The 16,035-nt window shown below is 48.1% G+C and overlaps 1 protein-coding gene across 14 annotated transcripts in view; it reads right to left on the reverse strand.

The window, feature by feature from the left end:
• Positions 1-16,035, reverse strand: part of Myo9b (myosin IXB) — an 86,548-nt gene that overhangs the window by 32,795 nt on the left and 37,718 nt on the right. For all 14 annotated transcript variants that reach the window (XM_029480423.2, XM_029480419.2, XM_029480422.2 and 11 more), the window contains 6 exons: positions 12,555-12,649; positions 5,866-5,928; positions 4,693-4,792; positions 4,360-4,460; positions 3,595-3,724; positions 1,687-1,776 (listed from right to left, as the gene is read on the reverse strand). In XM_029480423.2, the coding sequence (XP_029336283.1) occupies positions 1,687-1,776; positions 3,595-3,724; positions 4,360-4,460; positions 4,693-4,792; positions 5,866-5,928; positions 12,555-12,649 (579 nt within the window). The remainder of the gene's footprint in view (positions 1-1,686; positions 1,777-3,594; positions 3,725-4,359; positions 4,461-4,692; positions 4,793-5,865; positions 5,929-12,554; positions 12,650-16,035) is intronic.

The following is a 16,035-nucleotide window of genomic DNA, read 5'->3' on the forward strand; positions in this document are numbered from 1 at the left end:
AAGGCTCTGAATCTGGGGCCTCATGTACAGGTGTGTTATGACTGTGCCATCCCCACCCTTCAACCAGGTTTTTCACTTTCCTCCTGCTGAAGTCTGCTTAATCCTATACTGGCCCCAGGACACAGCAGCTGTGGAGGCTCAGAGCCTGGGACTCCAGCACAGTACAGGTACACTGCATGGCATGCTACCTACATGGCTGCAGAACAGCCAAGGAAATATTTCTCAGTACACCCCCTGTAGGAGTGTCTATTCCGTCCTTCTCCCCATGGATGCAGACATCAGCCTCCAACTGCCAGATATGTCCCTCTGGTTTTGATTTTCCTGGATGTCATGGCAATGTTACCACACAGAATGCTGCCTCTGCTGGGGACACTCACTCACACAGTCTCTCTGGGGGACACCTGAGCCACACAGGGATTGGGTGCACTGCAGAGAGGTCAAGTCATGTCAAGAGGTATCTTGACCCACAAAATCTCACCATCCATGGTGCCTTCTGGAAATGTAAGCTGATTCCGCTGGGCTGGGTCCCTATAGGGAGCTTCCCACACCCTGCTATCAGGTCCTTTCCTGGTGCCATCCAAATTTAATTTGCAAGCCACATTGCTCTGGACATGTCAAGAGCTAACGGAAATGTACCAGGAAGAGAACACAACAGCAAATGGAGAGGATGGAACAGAGACCTATGGGCTGAGTCACAGAAAGGCCACCTCAAGCACAGGGGTCAGTAATCTCTTTCCCCGACAAGGCAAGTGGTTCGTGCTCTCAACTTTTGGGGCCCTGAAGGGCTCTGCCGTAGCTATTAAGCACTGCAGCTGCAGCCAGAAGCAGCACTGAACAGAATGTAAATGATGACTATGGTGATGTCAATTAAACTTTATTTACAAAACCAAATTGTGGAGGGCAGATTTGTTTCAAAGCATGCTGGAGCAGCATGGCCACTGAGCATTTGGAAACCCAGGAATGCCTCAGATTCCATTCCTGCCTCCCCACTTATGGACACTTTGAGATACCTGGAGCTACCTATATCAGAAATGGCAGACGTTAACAACTCTACTTCTAAAAACCCTGAGCACTTGTGATCAGCCTTGACGTATCCTGAGACTCTGCACCTCACCTGGGTCAGGCCTCATCTGGTTATCCAAGGGATCTAGGGGTTACCTGCTGTCTGCCTACTAGTTACTCAGTCTTCAACCACTGCCCTGGACAGCAGTGCCTGAGATCAAGGAAGAGTAATGCTATCTAGTGACAGCCTGGGTGGTGTGGCACAGTGGCATGCTCTGGTCATCCTGAAGGTTGTTCCAAGTTTAAGACTTGCCTGTGCTATGGAGTAAAAATTGTCTCTAACCAATTTAAAACAACAAACCAAACCAACCAACCAAACAAACAAAAAACAGAGTAGCTGCTGGCAGTTAACATAAATGTAAATGAAAAAGTGAATTATAGTAGCCATCTCTATTCTAAGTCATGAGGCCATGCCCCCATGACTGGTACACTGCTGTTGTTATTTCTAGTATTTTCTGAGGCATTACTGCTAACCTCATACTGTACCCAACTCATATATCAAGCTCTCTGGTGTGTGTGCAGAAGAAGGGAATGTTTGACTGCCTCTGCTTTGTGGTTTGGTAGGAGCTGAGCATGTGGCTCTGGTTCGGTAGGGCTGCAGCCCCGGCCTGGGTTCACACTTACCTCACTGAGGCTGTAAGGCAGGATGAGTTTGTCATTGACTGTAACTGTTTTTCTCTTGGTTAAGACCTCCACCAGGGTCTCCCGCTTTACCTATTTCCAGAGTTGGGAAAGAAGGGCAGGAAGGTGAGGCACTTCTAGAGAACTAGGGGAGGCAGGATGAACAGCAAAGCCTGGGACACTCCTGCCCACTATATGCATAAATACACCTACGTGCACATACACAAAGTGGAAACATTCTTAAGAAACAAAACCAAACAACCAGTTCCCAAACTGTGGTGGCTTACTCTAAATTCCAGAACTGGGGATGCAGAGGCAGGTGGATCTCTGTAAGTTCAAGACCACCCTGGTCTACACAGTGAGATCCAGGCAAGCCAAAGCTATATTAGTAAGAACCTGTCTCAAGAATAAGCAGGTCAATAACATTAAAATTAAGATAAAATTAAATTAAAGGAAAATCCCCCACAAGACAATTTGTGGTGGTGCATGCCTGTAATCTCTGAACTCAGTAGGTGAGGCAGGCAGATCCCTGAGTGCTGGGCCAGCTAGAGTGAGACTATGTAAACCAACCAACCAACCAACCAACCAACCAACCAACCAGAAAGGTGAGCTATAGACCTTGCCGGTTCAGCAGCACAAGATTTAAGATTCATCTGGGTGGCTCCAGGCCCGGCATTTCTGTCACCAGCAGTGTTAAAAACAACAACAACAACAAAACCCAAAACAAACCACCACCACCACCACCACCACTACTAGCACCACCAAAAAGGAAACCCTTGGCCCAGTCATGCTTTGAACTGAAGGCTCTGAGCAGCACTTCAACCTCCAGACAATAGGTGTCAGTCAGGAGTGCGCCCACTTGGATGACCAATTTTCTGACTTGACACAGAAGTTTCCCCAGGTGAGAACCAGCAGAGACTGACTGCACATGGAATGGGAACATGACTTCACACTTCACACCAGGACCTAGCTGTATCTGTACATTCAGGCTTATGACTTTGGTACAGTGAGAGGGACACAGGATCTGTCACTGCCACATCCCCAGCCTGTCATATTCATTTTGAGTCACTGAGGGTCTTTGCTGAGGGGCCTAGGTAGGCTTTGAACTTAGAACCTCTTGCCTCAGCCTCAGTCTCTGGGTGGCCAGGATGAAAGGCCTGTGACATCATACCTAAACCCAAAGTACGTGTTTTAAATTTAATTGTTAAAAAAATTGTGTACATGGGTATTTTGTCTAAATGTCTGTATATGCACCACATGCACACCTGATGTCTGAGACTGCTGGAAGAGGGTGTCAGGTTCCTGGGATTGGTTGTGAGGTGCCATATGGGTGCTGGGATTCAAACCCATGTCCCTTTTGAGCATCTCCAGTCCCCAATTTATGTTTTTTGGGGACAGGGTCTCACAGAGCCCTGGCTGACAAGTGTGTGTCAGCACGTCAGATTTATGTGGTGCTAGGATGCAACAGAAGGTTTGTGTACACTAGACAAGCCCTCTGCCACCAGTTACAGCCTCAGCCCTGCAAACTATGGTTTCATTTCTTTACATTTAATTTTGTGTGTGTGGCTATGCTCATGGGAATGAAGGGGGCCTGGAGGGCAGTGGCTTCCCATGTCCTAGAGCTGCAGTCACAGTGGATGTGAGGGTGCTAAGGACTGAGCTCCACCCGCTGAAAGAGTAGAACCCAGCACCTCTCCTACTACACAGTGCATGTAGCCAGACATACACAGACAGACACAGACAGCAGCAAGAGGGGGACATCTCAGAGATGACAGGAGGAAGTATGTAGTAGACAGAAGTTTCCCACTTGTCCCCTGTACTGAGAGGCTGCCACTGTCTTGGGCTAGGCAGGCTGCTTCATTTTGCAGCCAAGAAACAAGGGCAAGAAAGAATGGTGGAGACAGGAGGTACCTTTAAGAGCTGGGAGAGGATGTCCAACACCTCCGGAGGTCCGACCTCCAGGCCTTCATCTCGGCCTGTGGCTCTCTTCTTGTAGGTGACATTGCCAAGGTACAGGATGGCTGAGAGGACAGAGAAGATCCTGGGACAGGAGAGGTTACTGCAGTCTGCATCACCTGTACTTGTTTCTGCTGCAGAGCCTGGCTAAGGGTGCTCTCCACTTCACACTCCTGTACCCACTCCTGAGTCCCACTGCCAGTGCTATCACACTTGGCTCAGGTAGTGCTGCAGACAGAACCCAGAGTTCATACTTGCTACCTATGGCACTCCAGTTCTGCTGGTTTTAGAGGGATCAAGTTATGTAGCCCAGGCTAGTCTTACCTGACATCTTTCCAAGCATTGATGCAAACTTAAACTTTTTTGCTTGTGTTTGCTAATAGACAGGGTTTTGTTTAGCTTTGGCTGGTCTTGAACTCAGTATAGAGATCAGACTGGTGTTGAACTTCCAAGCATCTCTCTTTTGCCTTTATTTCTTTAAGATTAGGCTTCACTATGCAGCAAAGGCTGATCTTGAACATACAACCTTCATGCTCGAAGTCTCTCTGGTATAAGGATGGCAGCTGTGCAGATCTTCAACTGGTCTGAACAGCTGCCCCCCAGCTCATGGCTGCAGCCCTCACCTGTGTTCTACATGGGATCCCGCCTACTCTCTATGGGGCTGCCTGTCTGATCTCCAGAGGAACTGGTTGTCACCAGGTGGCTCAGCAGCCCACTTACTGCTTCTTGGTGGCAGGCAGGAAGCCCACCATCTCCATGGCCTGCTGAAGCCTTTCAAAGTCATGTTTGAGGTCTTCTCCATCTTCAATATTCAAGTTATGCTGAAAAATAAAATAAAGGCGTGGGCACTTTGGCACTTCCTGCTGGGAGGGCAGAGAGCAGGGCAAGTCAGGATGGACAGGAGGAGGGCCAGGGCTGGGAATGAATGGCCGCCTTTGTGTGTGTGTGCTCAGGGCTGGGCTGGGGCCCAGAATGGCCAGGCTGGCAGCCTCTGACCTCCCTGTGGCAGACAGCCTTGGGTACAGTGGTGGCGCCATGGCTGTAGCTGTTTACCTGGTTGAGGTAGAAATAGTCTTGAGGCTGCTTCAGCTGAAATTCCAGGCGCTCCTCCTCACTGACACCCAGCAGCAGATAATAAAACACATGGTAGTTCCTGTGGGTGACCAGCAGAGAGTCAGTGCCCAGCCAGGCCCACAGCAAAGGAAAGGGTATATCAAAAGGTTACAGGGTGAGGGGTATGGCTCAGCTGGTGAAGCCACCAGTTGCCAAGCCAGAGGACCCCCAAGTTCAATCATTGGGACACATTTGGTAGAAAGAGGGAACTGACTCCATGAAGTTGTCCTTTAACCACACATGTATGTACACAGACACAGACACACGCACACACACACTGAAATAAACAGATATAAAAATATAATTACAAAAAATAGTATTGGTCAATGTGATGGTGCACACCTAAAACACCAAGCACTCTGGAGGCAGAGGCAGGAGAATCTCTGAGTTTGAGGCTAGCCTGGTCTACAGAGTGAGTTGGAGGAGACCATGGCTACACAGAGAGACCCTTGCCTTTATAAGAAATATCAGTTTTAAGTATTGTTAGAAAGTGGGAACTTCTCGGGTGACCTTCTCGGGAGCTAGGGCAGAAGTCTCACTGACTAGTTGACACTGGTTTGCTGCTGGGAGACAGGGCCTTACCCTCTAGCCCAGCCTGGCCTGGAACTAAGAGATCCTCCTGCCTCAGCATCTAAGTGCTGGCTCACAGACTGTGCAGTTGTGCCAGCTCTGAGGTATTACCAGGATATAGTTCCAGATGGCACTAAATAGCCTGAGGCATCAATTCTCAGGGTGGGCTGTAATGGGCGCAAGGTTGGAGCCCATGGCAGCAAGTGTGTGGAACGGAAGGAGAGGGGAAGTTTAGACTCCAACCAAGCTTCCCCTAAGGGGCTCGCAACACTTACTTCACCCCGTGAGGGCCAAAGCTTGAGTAGGACTGTATTGTGCCAAATACCACATCCCAAGTGTTAGAGAGTTGGCTGTTCTTACAGAGGACCCACGTTAGTTCCCAGGATTCACATGCTGGTTAACAATCCCCTGTAACTCCTCTTCCAGGGGTCCTAGTGCCCTCTTCTGACCTCCCAGGTTACCAGGCACACAGGCAGTGTACTTACAGACACTCAGGCAAAACACCCATACATATTAAAAAAGAAGAAATAAATCATGCCCTACCGCTCATCCTTCTCCTGGGAAACCAGGCGAGACTTTTCAAGAAGGTATTTTTCCACAACAGCTCTGTCATAAAAGAAAAAGAGTGAAAAAAAGATATTACATTTTAGTGTTGATATTTCTTTAACACTAAACATTTTGTTTCAATCAGAGTTGATGATGCAATCAAGAACCATAAATTTCAAGGAAACACTGTTAGCACTGTGCCACTCTTCTAGCCCTCACTGGGCAATTCTAGGCAGGGCTTCACTCCCTGAGATCCTTACTGTAGGATTCTGTGGCCATTCTTTATGTCTAAGCCAAGACCTTGATTTGGATACTGTATGGTTGTTCTTTCTTCCTTCATTTCACCCAGGTTCTCATATAGCCCAGGCTGGTCTCTAACTTGCAGTGTAGAGGAGATGCCTGATCCCTTCCCTGAATCTTCTGAGTGTCAGGATGAGGCATGGAGTCCAGCTATCCACGCAGCTATCCACACTCTGCTGAGCTGAGATCCATCTTCTTCTGGTATGTGAGTTTCACTGTGTAGCTGAGGTTGGTCTTGAGCTCCTGCTTCTCATCAACTATTTGTTCTGTGTGCTAACAGGCATGCACCATGGAGGCTAACAGGCATGCACCATGGAGGGTTTCTGTACTGCTCAGGATGGAACCCACGGCCCTATGCACTAGGTGTTGTTAAATAACAAGCACTAGGTGGCCTCTCTACTAATGGAGCCACATTCCCCACCCATATCTCTGCGCTGGCCTAGAAAATGGGACCACGGTGCTGCCTGTTGCACATTAACACCCTTTGGTACCATGTAAATAAATAGCTACCTACAAATGCCCTGAAGATCACCACTGCTCTGGCTTCAAACTAAGAACCAGGAAATCAGTTGACCACTGTGACCTGGGCAGACAGGGTTGAGCAGGGTGCACAGAAACCTGACAGGCAGAGCAGCCCATGCAGGTGAAGAGACCCAAATGTTAAGGGAGGAGTTCAGCAAGGACCTCAGGAAGCTGGTCGAGGTGTTTCAGGCATCTGCTACTTCAGTGTAAACTCAGTGGTGATTTTCATGCCCTGGCTGCTCCAACAGGATGACAACAGACAGCTCATATTTAAGGTACCACTTGGGCTCATGCCGTAACTCAGCATGTAAAGGCAGTGGCTGCCATGTCTGACTCTCAGTTTGGTGCTTGGGATCCATAGGGTAGAGGTAGGAAGTCAACTCCAGAAGGCTGTCCCCTGACCACCTGCACATAAGTATGTGTGTGCATACACACACTCAAACAAATTTATAAGTGGAATGTAAAGTTTGATTTGTTTCTTTTTTCTGGCTTCTCTTTTCACACATTAAGGACTCTGAGCTGCACTCCTGACCCTGTTTTTTTTTTTTTTTTTTTTTTTTAAGTCAAGCAAGGTTTCTCCGTGTGTTCTTGGTCGTCCTGGAGCTCACTCTGTAGACCAGGCTATAGACCAGGCATGGCTCTATGCCTTGTGTTTCAGTCTTTCCTATTTTCTCACTGGGTTGTTGGTCTGATTACTGAGCTCTGTGCTGCCGTACAGAAGGCACAAGGCAGTCCTCGCACTCACTGGGCAGGCACTCTATGGCTGTCCTGCACCCATTCCCTCACTTGATGAATTATGTGTCCATCTACAGTGTCAGAGTGACACCTGTGCCAGAGCATGCGTGGGGTTGGCTGGGAATGCCTCGTCTCCTCTACCTTGTTGAGGCAGAATATCTGTCCTAGACTGTTGAGATAAAAACACTCTGACCAATGGCAACTTAGAGAGGAAATCAAGACAAGCTCCCAGACAGCCCAGGGCCAGTCTGATCCAGGTTATCTGTCAATCACAGCTTTCCTCACAGATTGACTCTTGGCAGTCAGGTGACAAGGACAGCTAACTGGAATTGCATGCACCTGTTTGTGGCTCTGCATAGTATGGGCTCTCTAGCTCGAAGCTTCTGGCTGATTCTGTCTTCTCTGAATCCTATCTCTCTCTGTAAGAGTGTGAGGACGACAGATAAACACCACAGATGGCTTTTCACATGGGTTTGTGGCTATGGAACTCTGGTTGTCAGGTTGGCCAGGCCAGTGCTTTACCCACTGAACCATGGCCTTGGCTGCCCCCGCTTTCCCTTCTGTAGAAGAGTAGGGGCATCTGACACACACAGGCCCCTGGCTGCACCCATACCATTTGCCTTTACAGAGCTACGTTTCCTCCTAGTTTAGTTCAGGGCACCCATGAGGTAGGGGAGCAACAGGGACTACAGTGTCCTCAAAGCCCAGGCTTGACACTGATGCAGCTCTGGTCCCCTCATCTCCAAACACTTCCAACTACAACTATTTTGAAACTTTCCAAGTATTCACTTTAACATTTCTTTTTTATTTTGAATCTTCTGTGTTTGTGTATTTATGTGATATATATGTTTGTGCATGTAGGTGACCGAAGAGGCCAGCAGAGAGTGTCAGGTCCCTTGGTACTACAGTTACAGATGGTTGTGAGCTGCCATGTGGGCACTGAGAACCAGTTCTCGGAGGCCCTCTGAAGGAGCAGCTGGTGTTTCTCTGCTGAGCTATCTTGCCTTGCTTTCCAGTGACTGATCTGCATGCTTCTCCACTGCATTGACAGTCTGTGGTGAGAAGTAGGGATGGAAGCCAGAGTACACAGGCATCGCAGAGTATCATGCACACACCTTCCACATAGAGCACATTGTCTTTCGGGGACATAGTGGGGGCGGTTACACGTGTGTATGTGGGTGTCTGTGCGTGTGGAAGCCTCAAGTCTTTCTGGATCCGTTTCTACCTTACCCACTGAATCATGGCTCTGGCCACCATATACACTTAGGCAGGGTCTCACTGAGCTCACCCATTTGGCCTGTCTAGTTGGCTGGCTTGCTCTGGGGTCCCCTCCTCTCAGCCTCATGAGCACTGGGATGACAGGCAGCTGCCATGCTCCAGTGCTCAGCCTTCATGCGTGTTCTGGGGATTCAAACCCTGGTGCTCACACCACACAGCATTTTAGCACCTTAACCATCCCCCAGGATCGCTCAGGTCCTCTACAGGATATCTTTAGTTCTGAGTGGGGCATGCCCCTCCAACCACAGGCATGCATGCACCTTCCAGCCGTGCTGCTCGATGACTTGGGGAACCCAGAACAGCTTGGATGCTTAGGCCGCAGGAGTAACAGTGAGTGTTCCCTGGGGACCTGTGATGTTCCAGGCACCATCAAAGGCATTTTCAGGGAATCCTCCCACACACGAGAGTGGGTGCAGCAGTTCCCAGTGACAGATAAGGAGCTGAGGCCACTACAGAACACTATGGGAAAGAAAGATCCTAATCAGCTCTCTTCACACCCACTGGTTTATGGACCTCTCTACCTGAGCCTGGTTTTTAATTTTATTTATCTTGTGTTGTTGTGAGACATGGTCTCACTGTGTGTGTTCCCGGCTGTCCTGGAACTCACTATGTAGACCAGGCTGGCCCCAACTTCTTGGGAGATCTGCCTGCCTTGTAGGACAGTGCCATTAAGCCTGCAGGCCTGTGGGGAAACTCAGAGTGCAGGGCAGGTTCTGAAGACACTGCTTGGACTCTTTGATTCCCTTAGAAGGAGCTGAAGAGACTTAGAGTTTAAGAGCCTCTGCCTCTTGAGTGCTGGGTCATACAAACACTTTCTTCTCTAGCCTCAGCCATTTAGCTTTGGCCCCTCTCCTAAAATCAGATCCCTAGGGTCAGACTCTTGTATCAATGTCTGCCTTTCTCCTTGTGTCCAGGGGTAGGTGGTTCCCCTGCCTCAGCAGAGAACAGGCCAGCTGTGTGAACCCAGGCTTCCACTTGCTGGAACACAGCTGCCCAGTTCTCTTTTCCCAGTCTTTGGTGATTTCTTTTTTATATTCTAGGTAGGGCCTCCACTCCAGATAACACCCCAGCTTCTGAGATTTTGAACTTAATTTTATGTGTATCTGTGTTTTGCCTGAGTGTATCTATGTACCACATGAGGGCAGTGTCCATGGTAGGCACTGGATTCCCTGGGACTGGAGTTGTGGGTACTGGGAATTTAACTCGGATCCTCTGCAAGAACAGCCCACCCCCAATTTTTGGTTTTAAAGGTCTGAGGCCAGCAAGGGGACCTGTGAGTGCAGGGGCCCCTCTGAGCTGATCTGCACACATAGAAAGCTAAAGCTACAGGAGTGGAGAATTTGGGCCATGCTCAGATGTGCCCTGGCCCTTGGTTTTGTGAAGAAGCAGTGATAGAAATATGACCAGACACAGTGGACAAACGAAGCCCTGGGTTGCAGCTCGTGTGGCACCAGGCAGTCGCAGCCCCAGAGGCCAGGAAGCTAGGTCAGAACATAGATGCCGATCAACATGGAAATTCCTTTCTTGAACCCATGAGTAACATTGGATGGAGCAGGGCAGGCTTGTGGGTCAGCTGCAGGGAGGCTGCACCCAGGAGTACCTGACACACTACGCATGTGACCTAGCCAAGTACTTCTTTTTGTCTGGTTTCATGTTCAGCCTTAATGGTTTTAGCTATCCAAGCTTGGAAAATTAGAAGCAGAAAATCCCAAAGTAAATGATTTATAAGTCTGAAGTAGTATGGCACTCTAACAGTAGGATGCGCTCCATGCCATCCTCACTGCCCTCCGGGTACAGGAGTGTACACACTCCCTCCTGTTAGCTGCTCAGCAGTCATCTTGGTTATGGGATCAACTGTCACTGTACTGGAGTGTTGGCTTCCAGTAGTCTGAATTTACCCTAATAATGACCCCAAGGCCCACAAGAATTTATACTATTATTACCTGGAAAGAGGAGATTTTCATAGCCCATGATCCAGATGTCATGATAGAGAATGTGTGCCAGCTGGGTTATGGGCATCCAGTTCAGGTGGCAGAACTCATACTACAGCTAAATCCCAGGTGGGCATGTGGGGGCTGAGGCCAAGCAGAGAACATTGAGTCACAAGGGTCTAGAACCAACGTGACCTTTATCAAGGGCTCTCAATGGGCACCTCAACAGAGCCTGCTCAGTGTGTGTGTGGGGTGGGCAGGAAAGGATGCCAGAGGCTTAGCCCCTCCCTTCCATGCCCAGTGTGAACTATCAGCAGGTGACTCAGCATCATGTTCCTGTGCACTGTGTGAAGAGTATTCTTGTATCATTCCCATGCTGATTTTTCTGCCTCCATGTCACATAGACATGGCATTGTAATGCTTACTCTAAGAATCTCCTGTCCCAGTTTTGAGTAAACACTGCTCCCCATTTATTTTTCCTAATGTCAATAAAACCTCATCAGCCAATGACTGAGCAGGAGAGAGAATAGGGCTGGATCCTCTCAGCCAAGAGAGCCAGGAGTGGGGAGAAGATTCTGGAGGAGGGGGCTGAGAGGACAGCATGAGAACACACCAGGAGCAGAGAGCTTGACTGAAATGCAGGAGTCTCATGAAATGCAAGAGTCTCAGGGATTTTGGCTAGAAGGTAGCCAGATTAGCTCAGAGAATTAGATTAGATTAATAACTGCCCAGATATTGTGCCTTAAAGCTTGATTATATAAATCTTATAGTCTGTGTCTCATTTACTTAGGAACTAGCTGGAATAAAGGAAAAACAATCACTTATAACATTGTTGTAACAGACAACTGTCCACAGCCTTGACAACAAAAGGGTCTGGATCTTAGAACTGTGGCAAAGCTCATTGTGCCGCAGAGCCTTACAGCGTATGTGCTGCCATGTGACACATGCCTGTGCCTGGGCTGCAGGCCCAATAGAATGTAACCTCTACCCCTGCCTCACATCATATCTACCTGTCAAGGTCTGTTGCTCAGCCTACATTTGTGACCACTGCTGGATAGGTCTGCCTGTTTTACTCATCTCCTGACCCATGAACCTTCTGTTTACCAATAGATCTCCAGAGCCAAACCACATATCCACTTACCCAACCACTTACTTATCAACCCAACCTGTCACTATTCAGCCCCTCCCCATCCCAAGCCACCCCATTAGCCCACCCATGAGCCAACCCATCTACCCACTAATCTATCCACCCACCTATGTCTCCAACGGTGTACACATCCATCCACCCACTAATCTACTTGTGTCTTCATCCACTCACTGCCCACTCCCCAATGACCCCTCCATACCAAGTCTACCTACCTACTCACTAAGTACCACCTCCTTCACATAAAACCATCTACTCATGCATCCACTCACCCATTTACTAACTTGCCCACAAACCCTCAATCTAACCACCCATCCAAGCATCCAAGCTGCCATGTGTCTATGCACAAAATTTATGCATACATGCAGCCTCCCACATATCTATCCCTTGAACCATGACTCTACTGTTCCAACTCTGTTGTGCCACTGCTGAACAGTGGCTTTGTACTTCCCTGGACCAATCACACCACAGTGCTGTCCAGAATTGTCTCTAAGTAAGGGGCTTACATGCAGCTGATGCTGAGGTCCACACCCCATTCTGCCTGTGACACCCAACACCTCAGAGAAACCTTGAAAAGGTCAGCAAGCCGGCTGTTACAGCATGGCCAGTTCTGAGTCAAGGCTGCCACAGAAGATTCTCACTGCATAGACCTAAAACCCTCAACACCACACTCAGATGAGGATGTACTCCAGGGTGGAGGATTGGCTAAGCTCACAGGAGGTCCTGGGTTCCAGCCTCAGCTTGAGAGGCGAAGGTACACAGATAGAGTGACTTACCCCCTCACGATGCCACTTTCTAGGTAGTTGACTTGGATGAACTTCCCGAAGCGGCTGGAGTTGTTGTTATGGGCTGTCTTGGCGTTCCCAAAAGCCTGAGAAGATAAAAGCAGAGCTTCAGACCCCAGCCTGGACTCTGCATAGCCTTGGTCCTAGAACTCCTTGTGGGCACAGAATTCTTGTCCCCAGAGCCTTGAGCTACTTACTTACTCAGAGGCTTGGGTAAGAGACAAAGGATAGGGCAGGAGCGATAGCTCAGTGGGTCCAGGTGCTTGGTACCAAGTCTGACAATGGAACTCAATCTGTGGGACACACATCATAGGAGAGACCCGCCTCCTGCAAGTTGTCCTTTGACCTCCATCTGGGCACAAGTGTGCTGTGTGTGTGTATACATACATATGTAATGCAATAAACTTTTTTTAGGGGCTTTCTTGTTACTAGTTTTGTTTTGTTTTTTTTAATGTGTGAGGGTATTTTGCTTATAGTGGGCACCTTGTATGTCTATGAAAAGCAGAAGAGGGCATCAGAGTCGCTGAAATTGGCGTTAAAGATGGTTATAATTTGCCTTGAGGGTGCCATGAATTAAACCCAGTCCTCTGCAAAAGTAGCCTGTGCTTTTAACTGCTGACCCATCTCTGCAGCCCAACAATTTTTTTTCCCCAAGATAGGATTTCTCTGTGTAGCCCTGGCTGTCTTGGAACTTACTCTGTGGACCAGGCTGGCTTGAACTCAGAGATCTACCTGCCTGACTCCTGAGTGGTGGGATTAAAGGCATGAGCTACCATCACCAGTCCAAAAGGGAGAAAAAAAAACCTTAAAAAGCAAGTCTTAGGTGTGTAGAGGCAGCATGTCCCCATGTGTCCAGCCTGCCTGAGTTCTGACAGTGTGACTCTCATGCTGGGTTACAGGAATATGAAGCATTATACAGCTTTTCACATAATTGTTGAAACTGTTGGGGATTCAGTTTCTCACACCTGCACAGCAAGCTTTTACCCTCTAAATCACTTCTCTGGAGCCTGTTGTTTTGAGACAGGCTCTCACTCTGTGGCCTGGAGCTAGCAACCATCCTCTTATCTCAGCCTTCTAAGTGTTAGGAAGACATGCCTCCACCCATGAGCCCAACTTATAGCCTTTATTCTTTAGAAGTTATGCAGTCTTAGTCAAGTGGTGGTGGTGTATGCCTTTAATTCCAGCACTAGGGAGGTAGAGGCAGAGGCACACAGATCTCTGAATTTGAGATCAGCCTGGTCTACACAGAGAAAGAGATCCAGGATAGCCAGGGCTACACAGAGAAACCCTGTCTCAAAAAAACCAAAAAAACCCCAAACAAACAAAAAACAAAAACAAAACTAAAACCAACCAACTACATAAACAAAGTTAGTCAGTCAGTAAGCAAGTAAGCAGTCTATAGCATTTGATTACAGTGACAAAAGTCTAAGATGATAGGTGGCTTCTATATAGGAGGCAGCATGTCCCCATGTGTTCAGCCTGCCTGAGTTCTGACAGTGTGACTCTCATGCTGGGTTACAGGAATATGAAGCATTATACAGCTTTTCACATAATTGTTGAAACTGTTTCCAAAGAGAAATTCCATAAAAACTGTCTGTGTAGCCTAGATCTCCCTAGATCGACTAGTCTAGCTTCCAGCTGAGAGATCTGTCTGCTTCTGCTTCCCAGGCACTGGGACTGAAGGTGTGTACTCCCCCCACCTAGCACTCCCCTTTAAAGATTACACTGTAATTAAGTAATTTACTTACATGAGGGACATGAGCTTTATCCTGGGCCTTGCACTCAGGCTGGTCAAGCTTCCTCTTCCCTGCTCTGTGACAGAGTTATGCTATGCCACCCCAAGTCACCTTCACCTTAAAGGTCTGAGTCTAAAACAATGGTTCATGGCAACCCCTGCCTCTGATCCTAGTCTTAGGAAACAGAGGCAGGGGGATTACCATGAATCAGCCTGAGCTACAAAGAGACCCTGTATTTTTTTTTTTTTTTAAAAGGAACCGAAATAAGCCTACATGAAAATGGCCCATCTTGTCTCCTAGTGGGGCTGGAGTGTCTGCAGTTGGGATACTCCATTTTTTCAGAGAAGTTGCCATGATGCCTCAGCTTGGGGTTGCTTGTTACAGATGAGTCCCATTAATCCCTTCCACACCAGTATGAGGCACGGGGCTAACTTTTAAAGGGCAGGAGACAACTTTCCCTGCAGACATCTTAATATGATGTCAGGCCCAGGTCTGAGGACAGCCAGCCAGCAAGGCCTGCAGAGTACAAGGCTTTCTGATTCTGCAATTATAGATGACCCTGCAGGCTAGGGATTTGTCTGTTCCTGGTGACCTCATGTGTCGGGTATGTGTCTGAGTACACAGTGACTTTTCAAAGTCAGGCTAAAAATATCTGGTCGCAGCTATGATACACAGAGGAGCTCAGAGTGCAAAAAGGGGATAGCACTGGGCTGGCTGGGGGTGGCTTGCAGGGGGAACCAGCAAAAGGGTGGACAAGCCCTGTTAAAGCTATTGAACCACAGGCCTTGGCAAGGTGCCAGGGAAAGAAAGGGCTCAGCTTCCAAAGAAGCATAATATTCCTCCTTTCTAATATAAAAGAACATTGCTAATATTAGTTTGTGCACTGCTAAAAATAGATCCTGATTAGATCTACAGATTCTACTTTGGGTTCAGGTCCAGAGGAAATAACAACAGCCAAGAGGCTGGGAAGAACAATGTGGTCATCACACAGTGGATACTACCTAGCCCTAAAAAGAAAGGAAGGAGCTGGCTCAGTGGGGAAAGTGTTTGACATGCAAATGTGACAACCTGAGTCCAAAGCCACAGAAGCCACAAAGATGGTGGACATAGCACAACTGCCCAGAAGCTAGCAGGACCCTGTGGCAGAAATGAGGAGAGACCTGCCTCAAACAAGGTGGATAGTTAAGACTCACTCTTCAAAGTTGTTCTCTGACTTTCATATGCACTATACACACAGATGCACGCAGATGCACACAGACAGACACACGCAGACACACACACACACACACACACACACACACAGATGCACAGACACACACAGCTTTAGCATGCATGACTTACTCAACAGTATTTGCTTTACAAAGAGTCAAAGTCTCATCCTGTTGCACAGACTGACCTAAAATTTGTGATTCCTCTGCCTTAACTGGGATTATAATTATGATCCACCAGCCTTAATTTAAACAAACAAAAAAATTTTAGATTTATTTATGTGTATGACTGTTCCACCTGAATGTCTGTGCATTACATATGTGTGCCTGGTGCTCACTGAGGTCAAAATAGGGTGTCAGATCTCACAAAACTGGAGATACAGACATTTGTGAGCCACCAGGTGGGTGCTGGGAATCTATTTGAATCCTCAACAAGGGCAGTCTTATCTCCAGTTCATCCTTGCCCTCTTATTTTTTGGTCTTACTATGTAGCCCAGACTGGCCTGAGACTCATGGACATCTGCCTGC

Source organism: Mus caroli, unplaced genomic scaffold (assembly GCF_978045245.1).
Source record: "Mus caroli unplaced genomic scaffold, Mus_caroli_1 scaffold_10, whole genome shotgun sequence".
NCBI lineage: Eukaryota > Metazoa > Chordata > Mammalia > Rodentia > Muridae > Mus > Mus caroli.